At 38.3% G+C, this 21,806-nt stretch overlaps 1 protein-coding gene across 1 annotated transcript; it reads left to right on the top strand.

The window, feature by feature from the left end:
- Positions 1 to 19,301: 19,301 nt before the first annotated feature.
- On the top strand, positions 19,302 to 21,484 carry LOC110779264 (uncharacterized). The gene is made up of 2 exons (XM_021983793.2): positions 19,302 to 19,458; positions 19,838 to 21,484. The coding sequence occupies exon 2, from the start codon at positions 20,001 to 20,003 to the stop codon at positions 21,126 to 21,128; it is 1,128 nt and encodes a 375-aa protein (XP_021839485.1). The 5' UTR covers positions 19,302 to 19,458; positions 19,838 to 20,000; the 3' UTR covers positions 21,129 to 21,484.
- The last annotated feature ends 322 nt before the right edge of the window (positions 21,485 to 21,806 follow it).

The following is a 21,806-nucleotide window of genomic DNA, read 5'->3' as shown; positions in this document are numbered from 1 at the left end:
CTAAGGGATTTTCCTTTATAATAAAAGACAATAGTTGTTCGTTTTATTTTAAAGAGATGTTTTATGGATCTGCTAGATTAGTCAATGGACTTTATTTATTAGATCACGACAAACAAGTATATAACATAAATACCAAAAAGGCCAAAAAGGATGATTCAGATCTCACCTATCTGTGGCATTGTCGATTAGGCCATATAAACTTGAAACGCTTAGAAAGACTTCAAAGGGAAGGAATTCTAGAACCATTTGACTTAGAGGATTATGGTAAATGCGAATCATGTTTACTTGGCAAAATGACAAAGCAACCTTTCTCTAAAGTTAGAGAAAGAGCAAATGAACTATTGGGTTTAATCCATACAGATGTATGTGGACCAATGAGTACAAATGCTAGAGGTGGTTTCAGCTACTTTATCACTTTCACTGATGACTTCAGTAGGTATGGTTATGTCTACCTAATGAAGCATAAGTCTGAATCCTTTGACAAATTCAAGGAATTTCAGAGTGAAGTAGAGAATCAATTAGGCAAGAAGATTAAGGCACTGCGGTCTGATAGAGGCGGTGAATATCTGAGCTATGAATTTGATGACCATCTGAAAGAATGTGTATTCTATCAGAATTGACTCCTCCTGGAACACCACAATGGAACGGTGTGTCAGAACGGAGGAACAGAACCTTGCTAGACATGGTCAGGTCAATGATGGGTCAGGCCGAACTTCCATTAGAATTTTGGGGACATGCACTAAATACAGCTGCACTCACTATAAATAGAGCTCCGTCTAAAGCTGTCGAAAAGACTCCATACGAATTATGGTTTGGAAAGCCTCCAAATGTGTCTTTTCTTAAGATTTGGGGATGTGAAGTATACGTCAAACGATTAATTTCAGACAAACTTCATCCAAAATCTGACAAATGTATCCTTGTGGGCTATCCAAAGGAAACAAAGGGGTATTACTTCTACAATACATCTGAGAACAAAGTGTTTGTTGCTCGAGATGGTGTCTTTTTGGAGAAGGATCACATTTCCAAAATGACAAGTGGGAGAAAAGTAGACCTCGAAGAAATTCGAGTCGAACAACAAACTCTAGAGAATGCTCAAGATGACATTCAGGATGAAACTCAGAGATCTTTAGAAGAATCTGGTGAGAATCATGGTCAATCTAGAAATGTTACCCCGCGTAGATCGCAAAGATATAGATCTCAACCGGAAAGGTACTTAGGTATTTTGACGAACGAGAGCTATGACGTTCTATTACTTGAAAGTGATGAACCTGCGACTTACAAGCAAGCTATGACGAGCCCTAGCTCCAAGCAATGGCAAGAAGCCATGCAATCTGAATTAGACTCCATGTCTGAAAACCAAGTATGGGATTTGGTCGATTTGCCAGATGGCTACCAAGCCATTGGAAGCAAATGGGTTTTCAAACTGAAAAAGGACAAGGATGGGAAACTTGAAGTTTTCAAAGCTAGATTGGTTGCAAAAGGTTACAGGCAAGTCCACGGTGTGGATTACGATGAAACCTTTTCACCAGTTGCAATGCTAAAGTCTATTCGAATAATGTTAGCAATCGCTGCATATTACGATTACGAAATATGGCAGATGGATGTCAAAACTGCTTTCTTAAACGGCGTTTTAACAGAAACTGTGTTTATGACACAGCCTGAAGGTTTTGAGGATCCAAAGAATGCTAAAAAGGTATGCAAGCTAAAGAAGTCAATCTACGGATTGAAGCAGGCATCCAGGAGCTGGAATATACGTTTTGATGAAGCAGTCAGTGACTTTGGTTTCATCAAGAACGCGGACGAATCTTGTGTATACAAGAAGGTCAGTGGGAGCAAAATTGCTTTCCTAGTATTATATGTCGACGACATATTGCTTGTCGGAAATGACATTCCTATGTTGAACTCTGTCAAGATTTGGCTTGGGAAATGTTTTTCGATGAAGGATCTAGGAGAAGCACAGTACATATTGGGCATCAAGATTTACAGAGATAGATCTAAAAGGATGATTGGACTTAGTCAAAGCACTTATATCAATAAGGTGCTTGATAGGTTCAAGATGGCGGACTCCAAGCGAGGCTACCTACCCATGTCTCATGGAATGACTCTAAGCAAGACTCAGTGCCCAAAAACACTTGATGAGCGTAGACGAATGAATGGGATTCCATATGCATCATTGATTGGTTCAATAATGTATGCTATGATATGTACACGCCCGGATGTTGCGTACGCACTCAGTGCTACGAGCAGATACCAGTCAGACCCAGGAGAGGCGCATTGGACTGCTGCCAAGAACATTCTGAAGTACCTGAAAAGGCACAAAGATGACTTCCTGGTCTATGGTGGAGATGATGAATTAATTGTTAAAGGCTATACGGACGCAAGTTTCCAAACCGACAAAGATGATTTCAGATCACAGTCTGGGTTTGTCTTCTGCCTCAACGGAGGAGCAGTAAGCTGGAAAAGTGCTAAGCAAAGCACCATTGCGGATTCTACAACTGAAGCGGAGTACATTGCTGCACATGAAGCAGCAAAGGAAGCTATATGGCTAAGGAAGTTCATAGGAGAACTTGGTGTAGTCCCCTCCATTAAAGGACCAATAGCCCTGTATTGTGATAATAACGGAGCTATTGCACAGGCAAAAGAGCCTAGACACCACCAGAGAGTCAAGCATGTACTTCGTAGATTTCACCTTCTACGAGAGTTCGTTGAAAGAAAAGAAGTCGAGATAAGCAAAATTGGAACTGATGACAACATATCAGATCCATTAACTAAACCTCTGCCGCAGGCGAAGCACAACTCGCACACTGCAGCTATGGGAATCAAGCATATTGGAGAATGGCTTTGATGTCTCTGTTTAATGTTTTAAAGTTTTAGAGTTTAAATCTTTGTAAAACATTATTGGTTAATCATTCACAATAAATGAAAAGAATTCATTTTTCCATTTAATTTGTGGTTTATTAAATGATGAGTCCCTTCAATTTGACGATATATTCAAGATAGACTGTCAGGACCAGTCCTGTGACTAAGAAATGTCTATCAAGTGAACTTGAATGTCAAAGGTTGAAAATGGTCCCTAATCGGAGTTTTCTATAAAATTGGACGCATAGAAAACGTTAGACGATTAGAATGCAAGATGACTAGTAGTTCTGTTTCTTGAACTATGTGGACATGGCAATGTCATAATCATTTGCATAGATACTTACTTTGGGAAGACTAGTATCGGACGAGACCTATGAAACTTTACTGTAAGAGATGAAAGTCTGTCATAAGTAAATTTCATTAAATTATTAGACACTAAATCCTCAATACCTGAGTGATTTGAGATTACTTGTTTGAGAACTGGTTGCTTTGACGTTGACCAACCGTCGCACCGTAAAAGGAGGCTATAAAGGCAACGCTCAGGTAATCACCTATCAAACGAAGTCTAATCTCAAGATCGCAAGATTGGGATTGTCCTCCCATAAATCGGGATGAGATGCTTAAAAGTTGTACAAGGCCACTCGGAGAGCTAGAAACTGTGAAATGCATGGCCGTGCTCGAATGAATCATAGGCTATGATTATCTGTTTATTTGATCAGTTGAACTCTGAAACCGAGGAACACCTCTGGACATAATAAGGATGACAACTCTTACCTTATGTTCAAGAGCAAGCATCGAGCGACAAAGGAATTAGGAAATGCACACTTGTCCCTAAGGACAAGTGGGAGACTGAAGGAAATAATGCCCTTGGTCCAAGTATGCATTCTATGTTAAGTCTAATAAATGCGGTTCAGTATTAATTAACAAGTTAATAATTCAGTGAGATCAAGTGAGCTGAATGCCTAGCTAGAGGCCGCTTCAGTTCAAGTGGAATTAATGATATTAATCCACAGCTTACTCTTGACTGAACCCGTAGGGTCACACAAATAGTACGTAAACGGATCAAGTATTTAATAGCATTAAATACTCCATCTATGAATATTCGGAACCGACGGATCTTGGTTTCAGTGGGAGCTAAGATCGTCACAGGCAAGGAATGAATACTCCGGAAACGATGATATTGCCGGAAACGGAAATATGGATCGTATCGGAAATATAAATATTATCCAAGTCGTAGATGTTGCCGGAAACGGAAACATGGTACGTGTCGGAAAATATTATCGGAAATGGAAATATTGCCAGAATCGGAAATATTGCCGGAAACGGAAATATTGTCAGAATCGGAAATATTACCGGAATCGGAAAATAATTCCGGAAACGGAAATATTAAATATTTGTTCGAAACGGAAATTAATTCCGGAATCGGAAATATTAAATATTGTTCGTATCGGAAATGAATTCCGGAATCGGAAAATTTAATCGGAAGCGCATCGTACGAATAAGCATCGGACGAGGCCTGCCGGACGAGGCCCAGCACGAAGCCAGGCCATCGCCCATCAAGCCAAGCGCGCCGCACAAACAGCCACTCCAGGCCCAGCGCAAGGCCAGGCCCAGCAGGCTGCGCGCAGCGCGCAGCGCGCACAGCACGCACAGCGCGCGCAGCGCGCAGCGCGCGCGGGCGCTGAGTGGGCTGCTGCTCGCGCGCACGCATGGGGCCCATCGTGGCTGCCGTGCGTGTGTGTGCAAGTGTTTGTGTTCGTGCACGTTTCCTAAAACATGCAGAGTTCGGTTAATGATTAAATTCCTAATTCTATTTGATAAATTAATTAAATTAGAGTTCTTGTAGGATTCTAGGTTTAATTAATTTGTATCTGAATAGGATTTCGATTCCCTTTCCATACCGCTATAAATATGAGGCTAGGGCTCACAATTTATAACACAAGTTTCAAAGTATTCAAAGTGAGTTTTTGAGAGAAAAATTCAGTCACACATTTGCCTATAAAGTGCCGAAAATAATAGTACCTTAAGGGCGATTCTAGTTGGTCAATCTTAAGGCGGATCCGGACGTGCTGTGGACTATCTACGGAGGGACGACACTTGGAGTCCTAAAGACTTGTTCTTGTTCGGTTCGGGCGCAGCTAGGGAAGGCACGCAACAAAGAGTATGCATCTAATCTATGCTAAATGATTATGTGTAAATAATATGTTTTCCTGGGTTTATGGTTTTTCCGCATGATTTATGAATTGTCATATGTATCATAACCTAACAAAATACACTATTACACTATCTCATAATCTATCATACCCCCTACATATTATTTTAGGAGTCTCAATTACTATTTTCGGTCGTATTTTTTAAGAGTCATAATTCCATCTTTTGGTAACTTCTACACTAGGAATGACAATGGATCGGACTCGGGTCAGATGTAGTAAACTCCATATTCGATCCATTTAAATTTCGAACTCCAAAATTGAAGGAAATAATGCCCTTGGTCCAAGTATGCATTCTATGTTAAGTCTAATAAATGCGGTTCAGTATTAATTAACAAGTTAATAATTCAGTGAGATCAAGTGAGCTGAATGCCTAGCTAGAGGCCGCTTCAGTTCAAGTGGAATTAATGATATTAATCCACAGCTTACTCTTGACTGAACCCGTAAGGTCACACAAATAGTACGTAAACGGATCAAGTATTTAATGGCATTAAATACTCCATCTATGAATATTCGGAACCGACGGATCTTGGTTTCAGTGGGAGCTAAGATCGTCACAAGCAAGAAATGAATACTCCGGAAACGATGATATTGCCGGAAACGGAAATATGGATCGTATCGGAAATATGAATATTATCCAAGTCGTAGATGTTGCCGGAAACGGAAACATGGTACGTATCGGAAAATATTATTGGAAATGGAAATATTACCAGAATCGGAAATATTGCCGGAAACGGAAATATTGTCAGAATCGGAAATATTACCGGAATCGGAAAATAATTCCGGAAACGGAAATATTAAATATTTGTTCGAAACGGAAATTAATTCCGGAATCGGAAATATTAAATATTGTTCGTATCGGAAATAAATTCCGGAACTGGAAATTTAATCGGAAGCGTATCGTACGAATTAGCATCGGACGAGGCCTGCCGGACGAAGGCCCAGCACGAAGCCGGGCCATCGCCCAGCAAGCACGCGCGCGCCACAAGCCCAGCCAAGGCAGCGCCCAGGCCTACCACAAGGCAGGCCCAGCGCGCGCCAAGGGCCACGGATGCGTGGGCCGCGCTGCGTGGGCTGCTGCTCGCACGCGCATGGGCAGCCCTTGTGGCTGCCGTGTGTGTGTGAGTTTGTGCTCATGCGTGATTCCTAAATCTACAAGAGTCAGTGTATGATTAAATTTCTATTCCTAATTGGATAAATTAATTAAATAGAATTCATGTAGGATTCTAATTTCAATTAATTCGTATCCTACTAGGATTACGATTCCTTTTCCATAACTCTATAAATAAAGGCCTAGGGGTCATAATTTATACACAAGTTTCAAAGTATTCAAAAGTGAGTTTTTTGAGAGAAAATTAAAACACACATCTTGCTCATAAAGTGCCGAAATTTTCTAGTACCTTAAGGGCGATTCTAGTTGGTCAATCTTAAGGCGGATCCGGACGTGCTGTGGACTATCTACGGAGGGACGACACTTGGAGTCCTAAAGACTTGTTCTTGTTCGGTTCGGGCGCAGCTAGGGAGGGCACGCAACAAAGAGTATGCATCTAAATTATGCTATATGATTATGTGTAAATAATATGTTGTCCTGGGTTAATGGTTGTTTCCGCATGATCTATGTAATGTCATATGTATCATAACCTAACAAAAATTGCATCCATATCCAAATTCATTTAACATTCGGACTCCGAAATTGCATCCATATCCATATCCATATCCATTTAAAATCCGGACTCCAAAATTACATCCACATCCATATCCAAATCTGAATCCATATCCACACCCAAATCCGAATCATATGTTAACTTTATTTACATAGAACTTGTATTTTTTTAATTTTAAAATAAATTAGAAATCCTATTTCTCATTTACCAAAATCTAATGAGTTTCTAATAAATTAATAAATTACAAATATATGCCCTTTAATCAAATATATTAGATTAAATTGAGAATTTCCTTTTTTAAAAAACTTATGTACGAAAAATAATACACAGTTTTTCGTAAGAATTAAAATGGGTGATTAATTTTCGTAATTGTTAATTAATTGCAAATTGCGTTTATTTAATTATACGTACGCAGTTTTTCGGCAGTTTCTTCATTACTCATCCAAATCGAGTGATTTTTGTGTCAATTCCGCATGTAAAAGGCATTCTAAAATTTTGACAAAAATAGTATTTTTCTGCCGAACCCAGAATTCTCAAATTCGAAGCCTAACTATGACTTTTCGAAGGTTTTAGTTTTTCGAATGCAAAATTTCGTAAATTTAAGATGTTAAATTAAATATTTGCGATTCTTGTTGATAAATCTTGAATTTTTGATTGACCTACTGCATATGTTTAACAAGTTTGAATGCCTAGTCTTGTTAATTATGCAATCTAATTTGTAATTATGATTAATTTGTTGAAAATTAGAATAATTTAGAATTAATTTGATTTTCATAATTAATTGTAATTTAATTAGAAACCATATGATTAAAAACCACCATAAAAATTGTAAATTTACGATAAATTTTAAATTTTTATGACCTAGACTTGAATCCATAACAATCGGAAATCAATTGGATAATAAATTTTCGATTTTTCGCCCTAAAATTATGAAATTAATAATATCTATTAATTTGTCATTAATTTTAAATATAAATTTTAAATTTTTATGCGATTCGTTCATATAACTTGCACGCACGAAGCAATGGACGCTTCGTGTTACCCTTAAGGGGTGTTGTATAATGCGGGCATGCGACGACGAGCAAGGGAGCTCGTCGCCCGTGCGGCACGAATGCAATGAGCAAGGGCGTAGTGCACGAGCACAAGGCAGCAGCCCTGCCTTGTGTCGTGTGCCACGAGCAATGAACGAATGGGCATGGGCGAAGAGCGAGCCAAGGCAGTGGCGTGTGGGCAGCAAGCGAGCTGCGCCACAACGCGCGCTGCCTCGCACAAGAGCGCGCAGCCTCGCGCGCAGCGAGCGCAAGCTCGCGTGCCACGAGCGCTGCGCCCAGCATCACTCGCGCGCACAGCGAGCGATGTCGCGCGCCAGCGAGCGATGGCTCGCGCCAGCGAGCGATGGCTCGCGCGCACAGCGAGCGATGTCGCGCGCCCAGCGAGCGATGTCGCGCGCCCAGCGAGCGATGGCTCGCGCGCCCAGCGAGCGATGTCGCGCGCCCAACGAGCGATGTCGCGCGCGCGCACTGCGAGCGATAGCTCGCGTGCGATGAGCGCTGGCGCGCGCAGCGAGCACGATGTGTGCGGAGGCTTGCGATAGGGAAGCAGCAGCTATGCGACGAGCGCATGGGCTGCGCGCACATGGCCAGCAATGGCTGTGTGCGTACGGTCCATGGGCGTGCAACGCGTAGGGTGTTTGCGTTACGATTAGATCGTTTTGAATGTTTAATTTGAAAATTTCAGTTCACGTAATTTTAATTAATTTTAAAATTAATAATTTGAATTATTTTCTTGGATTTTAATTTTGAATATTATAATTATAATAAATGTTATTTATTCTAATTATTTTACTAAAATTAAAATCATGAATTAATTTAAATACGACTGAAATTAAATTAAATTTTTGGATTCAATTATAAATTATGAGCTTTAAATTTTAATTAAATTTGTATGTTTCCGGTTGGACTAGAAATACATTTTTATGTTTAAAATTGGTAAAGCATATGAATTTATTGGTTTAAGTGGGAGCGCTTTTTAGTCATAAACTCTTGATTAGGTCTACAAATCCTTAAGGTTAAAACAACTTGATTAGAATTAATAAGGACTGAATAATTGGTAGATTATTGGTGCCCTTGATTAATTGCTGCAAATGTTTACGTGATGCATAATGTGTTTTACTAACCAGCTATGTGGGCCATTCATGATAATGAATGGGTGAATGGTATATATTGTATATGTACTGTTTTGCAGGTTATGAAGTGACTAGTATGGCCCAAATAGGATAGAAAATATGGTCTGCGTACCATTAATTTGAATGTAATTGGTCTAAAGTACCAAAGTTATTTTTCAATTCAAATATGGTCTGCGAACCATCAAATAGTTGTAATTAGTTATAGCTTATCCTATTTGAAGAAAATGGTGCCTCCCACGGAGATTTTCAAGACGGACTTTGAAGTCAAAGCTTCAAGATGAAGTCGGGCCATACTAGATCACAAATATCTTATGCATGTTTTAAGTTATTTATTGCTTTAAATATGTCTTAAAATGCATGAGATCACAAGCTTGATTATGTTGCATGATTAAGGATTTTAGTTCACTTAAAATCTAACCAACATAGTAAGAGCCTTAAGTTCCAAACTTAAAAATTGAGTTAAAAGGTGCCATGCCAAAATATACACTTGCTTGGATATCCTTTACATCAATCTAGTAATAGTTTTCGCTCAGCGAGGTGTTACTTATTGGTCCTAAAGGGGCAAGGTACACAAATAATTGTGAGTACATGTTAGTTTTGGTGAAACTCAACGATATAAGTAAGGAGTCCTTTTATGTCGTGGCAAATTCGATAGGTTTACCTAATAAGTTCTTAGACGTACCTATCAACCAAGAATAGTTTCTAGACTATTAGCAAAAGGCTTTTGCTTACCTAAGATGTTCTAGGATTAAGTCGACAAACTGTGCTTAGTTCTTCAATGATTTTAGGATCTTGGAATCATTTTATTCACACCTGCCGGAACACATAACTTGAATAAAATGCTTAATAAACATTGAATTATGCATGTATGCTAGAATTTAAGTTTATTAAGAGAAACTGTGAATGGTTATTTATTTGTTTATTCTTTTCAATTGTAGTTTTTAATATGGCAAACAACAATCAAAACATCATCATGGGTTCTGAGCTTATGGTCAAGCTGAACCTGACAAATTTTCTTGAATGGGAAGCTAAGCTAGTTGAAATAGTCAAACTCAATGGACTTGAGTATGTACTATCACATCCCATGCCAAGCTACTATGCCAGAGACATGACCCCTGAGAGATTTTACGCCTGGGATGCGGATCTCAAAAAGGTTATGAGTCTCATGCTGAACAATATCCCTGATGATTGGGCTAGAAGGTTTGTAGCCTATGAACCTTTTACGCTCATCAAGAATCTGAGGGATATCTGTCGTGGAAGTACGGAGGACAGGGACCTGAACGTCCATGAGTTGATTGAATCAATGTCTGGGCTAAAGGTTAGTTCTCCCAACAGGTGTTATAGGATGGAGGTCCAAGAAACACATGTTCAGCTCCTTCGCACTAAACAGAGGGTAGGCGTCCCACTGAGGTTCCATGTGGATCTTATGTGTTCATATTTTGATCGCCTAAGTCTACTAGGAACACCAATAAGCGAAAGGATGGCAGTCTCTGTCTTGCTCAATTCACTACACAGTGGGTTTGGTCGCTTCAAGCAACAATACCTAAGTGAACCAAGAGAAGAAACAGTTGCAGAATTTATTCACCTTGTCAGAAAGGCTGAAATAGTACTGGACTGTGAAGCCAAAGATTTACTCAAGGCTAGAAAGAGACCATTCAAGAAAGGTGGAAAGTCCAAGGGCAATGCTAAATCAAAGCAGGACAAGTCCACATCAAGCTGTCTTTATTGTGATGGAATAGGCCATTACAAAAGAGAATGTCCAAAGCTAAAGGAAGATCAGAAGAACGGAACAGTCGTTCCATCTTCAGGTATTTTCGTTATAGACTGTATACTTGCTAATTCAACTTCTTGGGTATTAGATACAGGTTGTGGCTCACACTTATGTTCCAATCCACAGGGACTAAGAAGAAGTAGAAAGTTAAGCAAGGGTGAAGTCGACCTACGAGTGGGAAATGGAGCACGGATTGCTGCATTAGCCGTAGGAACTTACTATTTGTCGTTGCCCTCCGGGCTAGTTTTGGAACTGGAAGAATGTTTCCATGTTCCAAGTCTTACTAAAAACATCATTTCAGTTTCTTGCTTAGATGCTAAGGGATTTTCCTTTATAATAAAAGACAATAGTTGTTCGTTTTATTTTAAAGAGATGTTTTATGGATCTGCTAGATTAGTCAATGGACTTTATTTATTAGATCACGACAAACAAGTATATAACATAAATACCAAAAAGGCCAAAAAGGATGATTCAGATCTCACCTATCTGTGGCATTGTCGATTAGGCCATATAAACTTGAAACGCTTAGAAAGACTTCAAAGGGAAGGAATTCTAGAACCATTTGACTTAGAGGATTATGGTAAATGCGAATCATGTTTACTTGGCAAAATGACAAAGCAACCTTTCTCCAAAGTTGGAGAAAGAGCAAATGAACTATTGGGTTTAATCCATACAGATGTATGTGGACCAATGAGTACAAATGCTAGAGGTGGTTTCAGCTACTTTATCACTTTCACTGATGACTTCAGTAGGTATGGTTATGTCTACCTAATGAAGCATAAGTCTGAATCCTTTGACAAATTCAAGGAATTTCAGAGTGAAGTAGAGAATCAATTAGGCAAGAAGATTAAGGCACTGCGGTCTGATAGAGGCGGTGAATATCTGAGCTATGAATTTGATGACCATCTGAAAGAATGTGGAATTCTATCAGAATTGACTCCTCCTGGAACACCACAATGGAACGGTGTGTCAGAACGGAGGAACAGAACCTTGCTAGACATGGTCAGGTCAATGATGGGTCAGGCCGAACTTCCATTAGAATTTTGGGGACATGCACTAAATACAGCTGCACTCACTATAAATAGAGCTCCGTCTAAAGCTGTCGAAAAGACTCCATACGAATTATGGTTTGGAAAGCCTCCAAATGTGTCTTTTCTTAAGATTTGGGGATGTGAAGTTTACGTCAAACGATTAATTTCAGACAAACTTCATCCAAAATCTGACAAATGTATCCTTGTGGGCTATCCAAAGGAAACAAAGGGGTATTACTTCTACAATACATCTGAGAACAAAGTGTTTGTTGCTCGAGATGGTGTCTTTTTGGAGAAGGATCACATTTCCAAAATGACAAGTGGGAGAAAAGTAGACCTCGAAGAAATTCGAGTCGAACAACAAACTCTAGAGAATGCTCAAGATGACATTCAGGATGAAACTCAGAGATCTTTAGAAGAATCTGGTGAGAATCATGGTCAATCTAGAAATGTTACCCCGCGTAGATCGCAAAGATATAGATCTCAACCGGAAAGGTACTTAGGTATTTTGACGAACGAGAGCTATGACGTTCTATTACTTGAAAGTGATGAACCTGCGACTTACAAACAAGCTATGACGAGCCCTAGCTCCAAGCAATGGCAAGAAGCCATGCAATCTGAATTAGACTCCATGTCTGAAAACCAAGTATGGGATTTGGTCGATTTGCCAGATGGCTACCAAGCCATTGGAAGCAAATGGGTTTTCAAACTGAAAAAGGACAAGGATGGGAAACTTGAAGTTTTCAAAGCTAGATTGGTTGCAAAAGGTTACAGGCAAGTCCACGGTGTGGATTACGATGAAACCTTTTCACCAGTTGCAATGCTAAAGTCTATTCGAATAATGTTAGCAATCGCTGCATATTACGATTACGAAATATGGCAGATGGATGTCAAAACTGCTTTCTTAAACGGCGTTTTAACAGAAACTGTGTTTATGACACATCCTGAAGGTTTTGAGGATCCAAAGAATGCTAAAAAGGTATGCAAGCTAAAGAAGTCAATCTACGGATTGAAGCAGGCATCCAGGAGCTGGAATATACGTTTTGATGAAGCAGTCAGTGACTTTGGTTTCATCAAGAACGCGGACGAATCTTGTGTATACAAGAAGGTCAGTGGGAGCAAAATTGCTTTCCTAGTATTATATGTCGACGACATATTGCTTATCGGAAATGACATTCCTATGTTGAACTCTGTCAAGATTTGGCTTGGGAAATGTTTTTCGATGAAGGATCTAGGAGAAGCACAGTACATATTGGGCATCAAGATTTACAGAGATAGATCTAAAAAGATGATTGGACTTAGTCAAAGCACTTATATCAATAAGGTGCTTGATAGGTTCAAGATGGCGGACTCCAAGCGAGGCTACCTACCCATGTCTCATGGAATGACTCTAAGCAAGACTCAGTGCCCAAAAACACTTGATGAGCGTAGACGAATGAATGGGATTCCATATGCATCATTGATTGGTTCAATAATGTATGCTATGATATGTACACGCCCGGATGTTGCGTACGCACTCAGTGCTACGAGCAGATACCAGTCAGACCCAGGAGAGGCGCATTGGACTGCTGCCAAGAACATTCTGAAGTACCTGAAAAGGCACAAAGATGACTTCCTGGTCTATGGTGGAGATGATGAATTAATTGTTGAAGGCTATACGGACGCAAGTTTCCAAACCGACAAAGATGATTTCAGATCACAGTCTGGGTTTGTCTTCTGCCTCAACGGAGGAGCAGTAAGCTGGAAAAGTGCTAAGCAAAGCACCATTGCGGATTCTACAACTGAAGCGGAGTACATTGCTGCACATGAAGCAGCAAAGGAAGCTATATGGCTAAGGAAGTTCATAGGAGAACTTGGTGTAGTCCCCTCCATTAAAGGACCAATAGCCCTGTATTGTGATAATAACGGAGCTATTGCACAGGCAAAAGAGCCTAGACACCACCAGAGAGTCAAGCATGTACTTCGTAGATTTCACCTTCTACGAGAGTTCGTTGAAAGAAAAGAAGTCGAGATAAGCAAAATTGGAACTGATGACAACATATCAGATCCATTAACTAAACCTCTGCCGCAAGCGAAGCACAACTCGCACACTGCAGCTATGGGAATCAAGCATATTGGAGAATGGCTTTGATGTCTCTATTTAATGTTTTAAAGTTTTAGAGTTTAAATCTTTGTAAAACATTATTGGTTAATCATTCACAATAAATGAAAGGAATTCATTTTTCCATTTAATTTGTGGTTTATTAAATGATGAGTCCCTTCAACTTGACGATATATTCAAGATAGACTGTCAGGACCAGTCCTGTGACTAAGAAATGTCTATCAAGTGAACTTGAATGTCAAAGGTTGAAAATGGTCCCTAATCGGAGTTTTCTATAAAATTGGACGCATAGAAAACGTTAGACGATTAGAATGCAAGATGACTAGTAGTTCTGTTTCTTGAACTATGTGGACATGGCAATGTCATAATCATTTGCATAGATACTTACTTTGGGAAGACTAGTATCGGACAAGACCTATGAAACTTTACTGTAAGAGATGAAAGTCTGTCATAAGTAAATTTCATTAAATTATTAGACACTAAATCCTCAATACCTGAGTGATTTGAGATTACTTGTTTGAGAACTGGTTGCTTTGACGTTGACCAACCGTCGCACCGTAAAAGGAGGCTATAAAGGCAACGCTCAGGTAATCACCTATCAAACGAAGTCTAATCTCAAGATCGCAAGATTGGGATTGTCCTCCCATAAATCGGGATGAGATGCTTAAAAGTTGTACAAGGCCACTCGGAGAGCTAGAAACTGTGAAATGCATGGCCGTGCTCGGATGAATCATAGGCTATGATTATCTGTTTATTTGATCAGTTGAACTCTGAAACCGAGGAACACCTCTGGACATAATAAGGATGACAACTCTTACCTTATGTTCAAGAGCAAGCATCGAGCGACAAAGGAATTAGGAAATGCACACTTGTCCCTAAGGACAAGTGGGAGACTGAAGGAAATAATGCCCTTGGTCCAAGTATGCATTCTATGTTAAGTCTAATAAATGCGGTTCAATATTAATTAACAAGTTAATAATTCAGTGAGATCAAGTGAGCTGAATGCCTAGCTAGAGGCCGCTTCAGTTCAAGTGGAATTAATGATATTAATCCACAGCTTACTCTTGACTGAACCCGTAGGGTCACACAAATAGTACGTAAACGGATCAAGTATTTAATGGCATTAAATACTCCATCTATGAATATTCGGAACCGACGGATCTTGGTTTCAGTGGGAGCTAAGATCGTCACAAGCAAGAAATGAATACTCCGGAAACGATGATATTGCCGGAAACGGAAATATGGATCGTATCGGAAATATGAATATTATCCAAGTCGTAGATGTTGCCGGAAACGGAAACATGGTACGTATCGGAAAATATTATTGGAAATGGAAATATTACCAGAATCGGAAATATTGCCGGAAACGGAAATATTGTCAGAATCGGAAATATTACCGGAATCGGAAAATAATTCCGGAAACGGAAATATTAAATATTTGTTCGAAACGGAAATTAATTCCGGAATCGGAAATATTAAATATTGTTCGTATCGGAAATAAATTCCGGAACTGGAAATTTAATCGGAAGCGTATCGTACGAATTAGCATCGGACGAGGCCTGCCGGACGAAGGCCCAGCACGAAGCCGGGCCATCGCCCAGCAAGCACGCGCGCACCACAAGCCCAGCCAAGGAAGCGCCCAGGCCTACCACAAGGCAGGCCCAGCGCGCGCCAAGGGCCACGGATGCGTGGGCCGCGCTGCGTGGGCTGCTGCTCGCACGCGCATGGGCAGCCCTTGTGGCTGCCGTGTGTGTGTGAGTTTGTGCTCATGCGTGATTCCTAAATCTACAAGAGTCAGTGTATGATTAAATTTCTATTCCTAATTGGATAAATTAATTAAATAGAATTCATGTAGGATTCTAATTTCAATTAATTCGTATCCTACTAGGATTACGATTCCTTTTCCATAACTCTATAAATAAAGGCCTAGGGGTCATAATTTATACACAAGTTTCAAAGTATTCAAAAGTGAGTTTTTTGAGAGAAAATTAAAACACACATCTTGCTCATAAAGTGCCGAAATTTTCTAGTACCTTAAGGGCGATTCTAGTTGGTCAATCTTAAGGCGGATCCGGACGTGCTGTGGACTATCTACGGAGGGACGACACTTGGAGTCCTAAAGACTTGTTCTTGTTCGGTTCGGGCGCAGCTAGGGAGGGCACGCAACAAAGAGTATGCATCTAAATTATGCTATATGATTATGTGTAAATAATATGTTGTCCTGGGTTAATGGTTGTTTCCGCATGATCTATGTAATGTCATATGTATCATAACCTAACAAAAATTGCATCCATATCCAAATTCATTTAACATTCGGACTCCGAAATTGCATCCATATCCATATCCATATCCATTTAAAATCCGGACTCCAAAATTACATCCACATCCATATCCAAATCTGAATCCATATCCACACCCAAATCCGAATCATATGTTAACTTTATTTACATAGAACTTGTATTTTTTTAATTTTAAAATAAATTAGAAATCCTATTTCTCATTTACCAAAATCTAATGAGTTTCTAATAAATTAATAAATTACAAATATATGCCCTTTAATCAAATATATTAGATTAAATTGAGAATTTCCTTTTTTAACAAACTTATGTACGAAAAATAATACACTTTGAAATAATTTCAGGTTGAATTTGGACTCGGATTCGGACTCGGACTCGGATTCGGACTCGGGTTGGAGTCTCTGCAGACTCCATATCCATTCGGATTCGGATGTTTTTAATCGGATTCGGATTCAGACTTTTTTTTCTCGGATCGGCATCTGATTTTTTCCTTCGGATGGGGTCGAACTCGGTTCGAATTCGGATGTGATTGTCATCCCGATTCTACACTCACTTTTCAATTGTTTATTATTTTTTACTTTCATACGACTCCACTTAAATCATAAATAATTTCATTTTTGGTAACGTTCACACCCCACCTATCTTTTTATATTTCTTTGTTGTCAACTACCCCACTTGAATCTTATTATGACAAATTCAATTATGATTCCATAATACTTAAGCTAGTCAATATGTGACTCCTAAAACATACAGATGGAGTATTAGACTTGATCCATGATCAACACTTGACATTCATAAAAAAAATGAAATCAACTAAAAAGAGTTTGTTTTCAAAAAAAAGAAAGAAGAAGAAGAAACAACTAAATTGAAATTGTAATAAGCAATCAAATGAAGGGGCAAAATGAGAATAAAAGTTACGCAAAATGTTGGAACTCCTTCCCCTTTTCATATAAGTAATCTATATAATTAAAGCAAAGTGATGGTTAATGAGAGGTAAGCAAATCCCTAATACTCTTTTCTCACCCATGCAATGTTCATTGCCACATCATACCCTCTCAAAAGGAAACTAATCTATTCACAACTTCAATCAAACTCTTATCAAGCAAGAAAATAAAATAACCATTCACAAAAAAAAGGAATAACAAATTTTATATTAAATAAATGGAATATAAATACAAATGAATAAGGAAAACTAAAATAAATATTAAAAAAAAAAATCAGGTTGTATATCTTTAAAATAAAAATTTGAATAACTTAAATATAATGATTGACTATTTCGAAACAAATCTTCAAAAATTATGAAATAAATAGGAAAAATAATTCGAATCAATCTAACAAATGTAGAAAATGTCATTTTTTTAATTATGCAATTGAGGTATATTTAAACAATTTAATAAAAAAAAAAGTAGGCCCTCAGTCAAATGGTTAAACCATACAATTTATAACTTACACTATATTATTAGAATATGGCATTTTATCTTAAACATCTACCAACATTTCAATTGTCTAACGTCATTAAAATAAATTCTCATATAGACATTGATATATCATTGATTTTTTATTTCATTACTACGGAGTACTCCCTATTTATGTTACTACCATTATAATCTACAGAGTAAGTGTTTTATATCTAATGACCAATTTTTATTTACTCCCTAATTTTGTAAAAACCCATGCATTAGCACGGGTCCATACTAGTGATATGGTTAATTGGACAGCTAACACTGCTTTTGACAAGGAATAATAATAACATTAATAATCAGTTGCTATGAATCTGAGTATGAAAGTTAATGACAAACCCTAAACCCATAGTAACACCAATTGATATGAATCTGAGTATGAAAGTCAGATTATTTTGTGGTTGATAAGGGAATCATGATATATGTCAAGTAACCAGATAGAAAATTCAAAAATCTAGGTTCTAAGGGAAAACAACTCTCTATTGTATGTTTGGTTTAATTCCTAAACCTGGATAGCACAAAACTCATCCAAATAATTTCAACTCAATCCGATTTTATTAAGAAAAAGGTATCTTGGCTAAGAGAGAAGACAATAAGAAAGAAAACCTAAGATACAATGTAAGAGAGAAAACCTAAGAGAAATGAAAACCTAAGATATAATGTAAGAGAGAAAACCTAAGAGAAATTTTAATGTAACCGGATATAATTTCTCTCTTAATAAAATCAGATACATTTTGCTTAATCCAAAGAACTTAGGTTTTCTCTCGAAAAGCATTAAAAATACCATTGTTGAAAATGCAGATTATTAAGCAATGGTATTTTTAATGCAAATGTTAGTCATCTAAGTAGCAACACTATGTGTCTTGAATCTTGTAGTAGTACTCAATTACTTTCCATTTTAGACAGTGATTAGTCAACAAAAACATAGCTTTAGCCAGTCAACTTCCTCAGAATCAGAAGACGATTAGGAGTATCCTTCGTGCAGAAGGACTACTAATGTACTACTTCTCTTACCTTTAAAAAAAAAATCTGCAAAGAGATTTATCTAACAAATACTACTCCGTATATAACAATTGAATTAAATAAAGACCTCATTTCATCAAAGCTACGATGCATATCGACCATTATGCATACCCTCTTTCATATGGCTTTGTTTTACAACCTTCTTCAACGAGGGGTCTATGGATCTGTTGTAACCGTGGAAATGGTTTATGTCTGATTCGATAATTGGATTGCATTCGAAGAATTGACCTCTTTTTCAATCCACATAAATTTTACTTTTATAATTTTACTTGCAGAGTTACAACTAACTATACGTCTAAACTACGGCCCTGTTCTGTTCACCTTATTTCCACTTATTTCAGGAAAAATAAGTTCAGATAAGTTCAGTTCAGGAAAAATAAGGGTTGGTCAAGTACAAATTATAACTAAAATAAGTTTTGATAAGTTCAGATAAGTTTAGTTAAGTTCAGATAAGTTCAGATAAGATAAGTTCAGGAAAAATAAGTGAAAATCAGGTGAATAGAACGCAGCTTACATGTAATTTTTAATAGTGAAAATTGAAAAGCGTAAAAGGTCTAAAGTTGCAATATTATTGTAGGGACAATACGTGGAGGAATAACGTATATGATAAATTTTATAATTTCTACAAAAATATAAATTACGAGTAGTAATTTTGTTGGGGTTGTTTTCTTACAAGTTACAAGTAGAACCAATCCCATAAAAGAAAATTCCCTTAATACAAGTACCTTGTGTCCATACATAAGATTTTTCTATATTTCCTCCTCCTTCACCTTCTCCCTACAATTGGATTTCTCTCTCTTCCCCAAACCCTAATTTCAACTTCATTATTTTTCCCTTCTGATTTCTCGAAAGATCAGGTAAGTCTTCTTCCCCTTAGTCATCTTGATCACAATTCTTATCTGGGTTTTTGCTCTTTCGATCACCTGATATGAAATTCTACTTAACATTTTAAATTTAATGATTCCATTAACAAAGCTGTTAACTTTGAGATTAGCATTTTATCTGATTCATTTCCGTTAAAATATTTGTTGGTTGATTTTTGTGTGGGCGATTATTGCATTGATTAACAATAAACCCCTGATTTAGTTTAATCAAATTTCAAATTTTGTTATTTACTTTGTTATGTTTGATTAGTGGTAATGATTTAGACATAGATCCTGATTTTTGAGTGGTTATCATATTGCTTATTAAGGTTTGGCCTGATTGGTCTTCTTTGTTTTGTTTTGATGAATTCAGATGTAGCATGGAGGGTTTGGTGTTGAATTGATTTGTGAGAGGGTGCTCTAAAATTGCTGGTGTTGTTGTAGCATAAATGTAGTTGTGCCAGTTTTTTCATCATGTGGAAAATACGAGTTTTCGGTATTTAGAGATTGCTAAAAAATAGAGAAGGGAATTTCACATGGATGCCAATGACTGTGATACGAATCATTTAGATGGCGATGTTCGTCTTCCCCCTCGGAAGCGTTTACTAGCTGGGTTGAAGAAACAGAGCTGTTCAGAGAGTAACTCCCCATGCTCACAAGAAAATACCCCGAGCCCAATTCCAAGTTCGAGCCCTAGCCCTTCATTTAGTGCAAGCCCTCTGAGTGAATTTGATGCGCGCTTGAATAATTTGTTGAAATCTTATAAGAATGGATCTAATATGTCACCCGAGGAGATAGCAGTAGCTGCAGGTTCAGCTGCAGCTTCTGCAGCTAAGGCAGCTGAAGTTGCACGAGCTGCTGCTGAGGAAAAAGCTGCAATTGCTGCAAAGGCAGTAGCTGCTGCTAAGACTGCCCTGAATGCTGTTGCATCTGTATCCGAAGAGACGAGTAGCAAGGATAAGTACCAGAAGAAGAATAAGTTGAAGAAGCATGTCCCAGTTCAACTCTTGTATAAAAACTACCAACCAGTTGAGAACTGTGGTACAGATGAAGAGCTTGCTAGGAAACTGCATCGGGCTATAAACAGCTCCCCGAGAATTAATAGACACTCTTCTGGATCGGACTCTAAGAATCATAAGCACAAGAAGCTGAAAATCTCGCCATCCAGTGAAAAGAGTGGCGTTGTTGCTAATGGGGATGTTGTAGAAGGAGGTATGGACTGTGAAGGGTCAAACGAAGAGCCGTATGCTGTTAAACTAGATGATAAGGTATTATCAAAGTTTACTACTAAGGCTGATGAGGTAGAGGTAGAGGTGGATAGTGGTGAGGCGGAATCAAGTCACTCCAAAGCGAAAACCTTTACAGCAGCGTCAGATGATGTGTGTAACAATGGTAGGAAGAGAGGTAGAATCAAGCAAAAAAAGTTGCCTCTAAGCATATGTAGCTCTAAAGATCAGTCAAACCCTAAAGAAGATCCTCCTATTCTGACAAACTCATTGTTGAGTAGAGCTCGAACTGATAAATCAACTGCGCGTCATGTATCTTTGCTCTCTTTGGAACGTCCTGGTGAAAATGTCACACCAATGGAGGTCGCACCAACATGGAAATGCCAGGATTTCAAAGTTTCTCAGTGCATTAATCAAGACAAAATTGTGCAGTCTTAATGGCTCTAGTGGTATTTGTTGACATGTCTCCACCGAAATGGAAATTCTCAGCTCAGGTATAGGATTTCAATTGTGTTTATTGTAGAAAGTCTCTTGTTTAAAATTTATAATTTTTGTTTGCTGCTGCTGCATTGTATGGGCTTGTTGACAACAATGTATATTTTTACTGTTCAGTTTTCTCATATCGACTGTGTGATATAGGAGATAGGTGTTGCAATAATGTGTAAAGCCTTTGCTGATACACTCAATACGCGCTTTTCGCTTTGTAGATGTAGGTCTCTAGATGTACAAGACACTTTATATGTATGGGGTTTTCTGATAATTATTTAATGAATGATTCAACTTCTTTCTCCAAAGATTGTGCTTTTCATTTGTATATCCCCTTTGCCCTAGTTTGATGACTGTCAGGAACTGTTAACGCAAATTGTTGCAGAAATCTTCCAATATCTGAGTAATTGTGGAAACAGAATGTCAGTAGATTTCATTTTCACAGTGCCCAATTTGCCTCCTTATGCTAATTGTTAATATCAGTGTTCAGATCGCCGTTTGTTCTTAATTATCTGAGAATTTGTGGAAACAGAAAGTCATTAGATTTCATTTTCATAAAGGCTTGTAAAAGGCTGCTCTTTCCCATCTTCAACGTAACCCTTTGTGATCAGCTGTAGCATCATCAGCTTT

The sequence above is a fragment of the Spinacia oleracea genome, chromosome 3, assembly GCF_020520425.1.
Source record: "Spinacia oleracea cultivar Varoflay chromosome 3, BTI_SOV_V1, whole genome shotgun sequence".
Lineage (NCBI taxonomy): Eukaryota > Viridiplantae > Streptophyta > Magnoliopsida > Caryophyllales > Amaranthaceae > Spinacia > Spinacia oleracea.
This window is presented reverse-complemented; position numbering and strand designations above follow the sequence as displayed.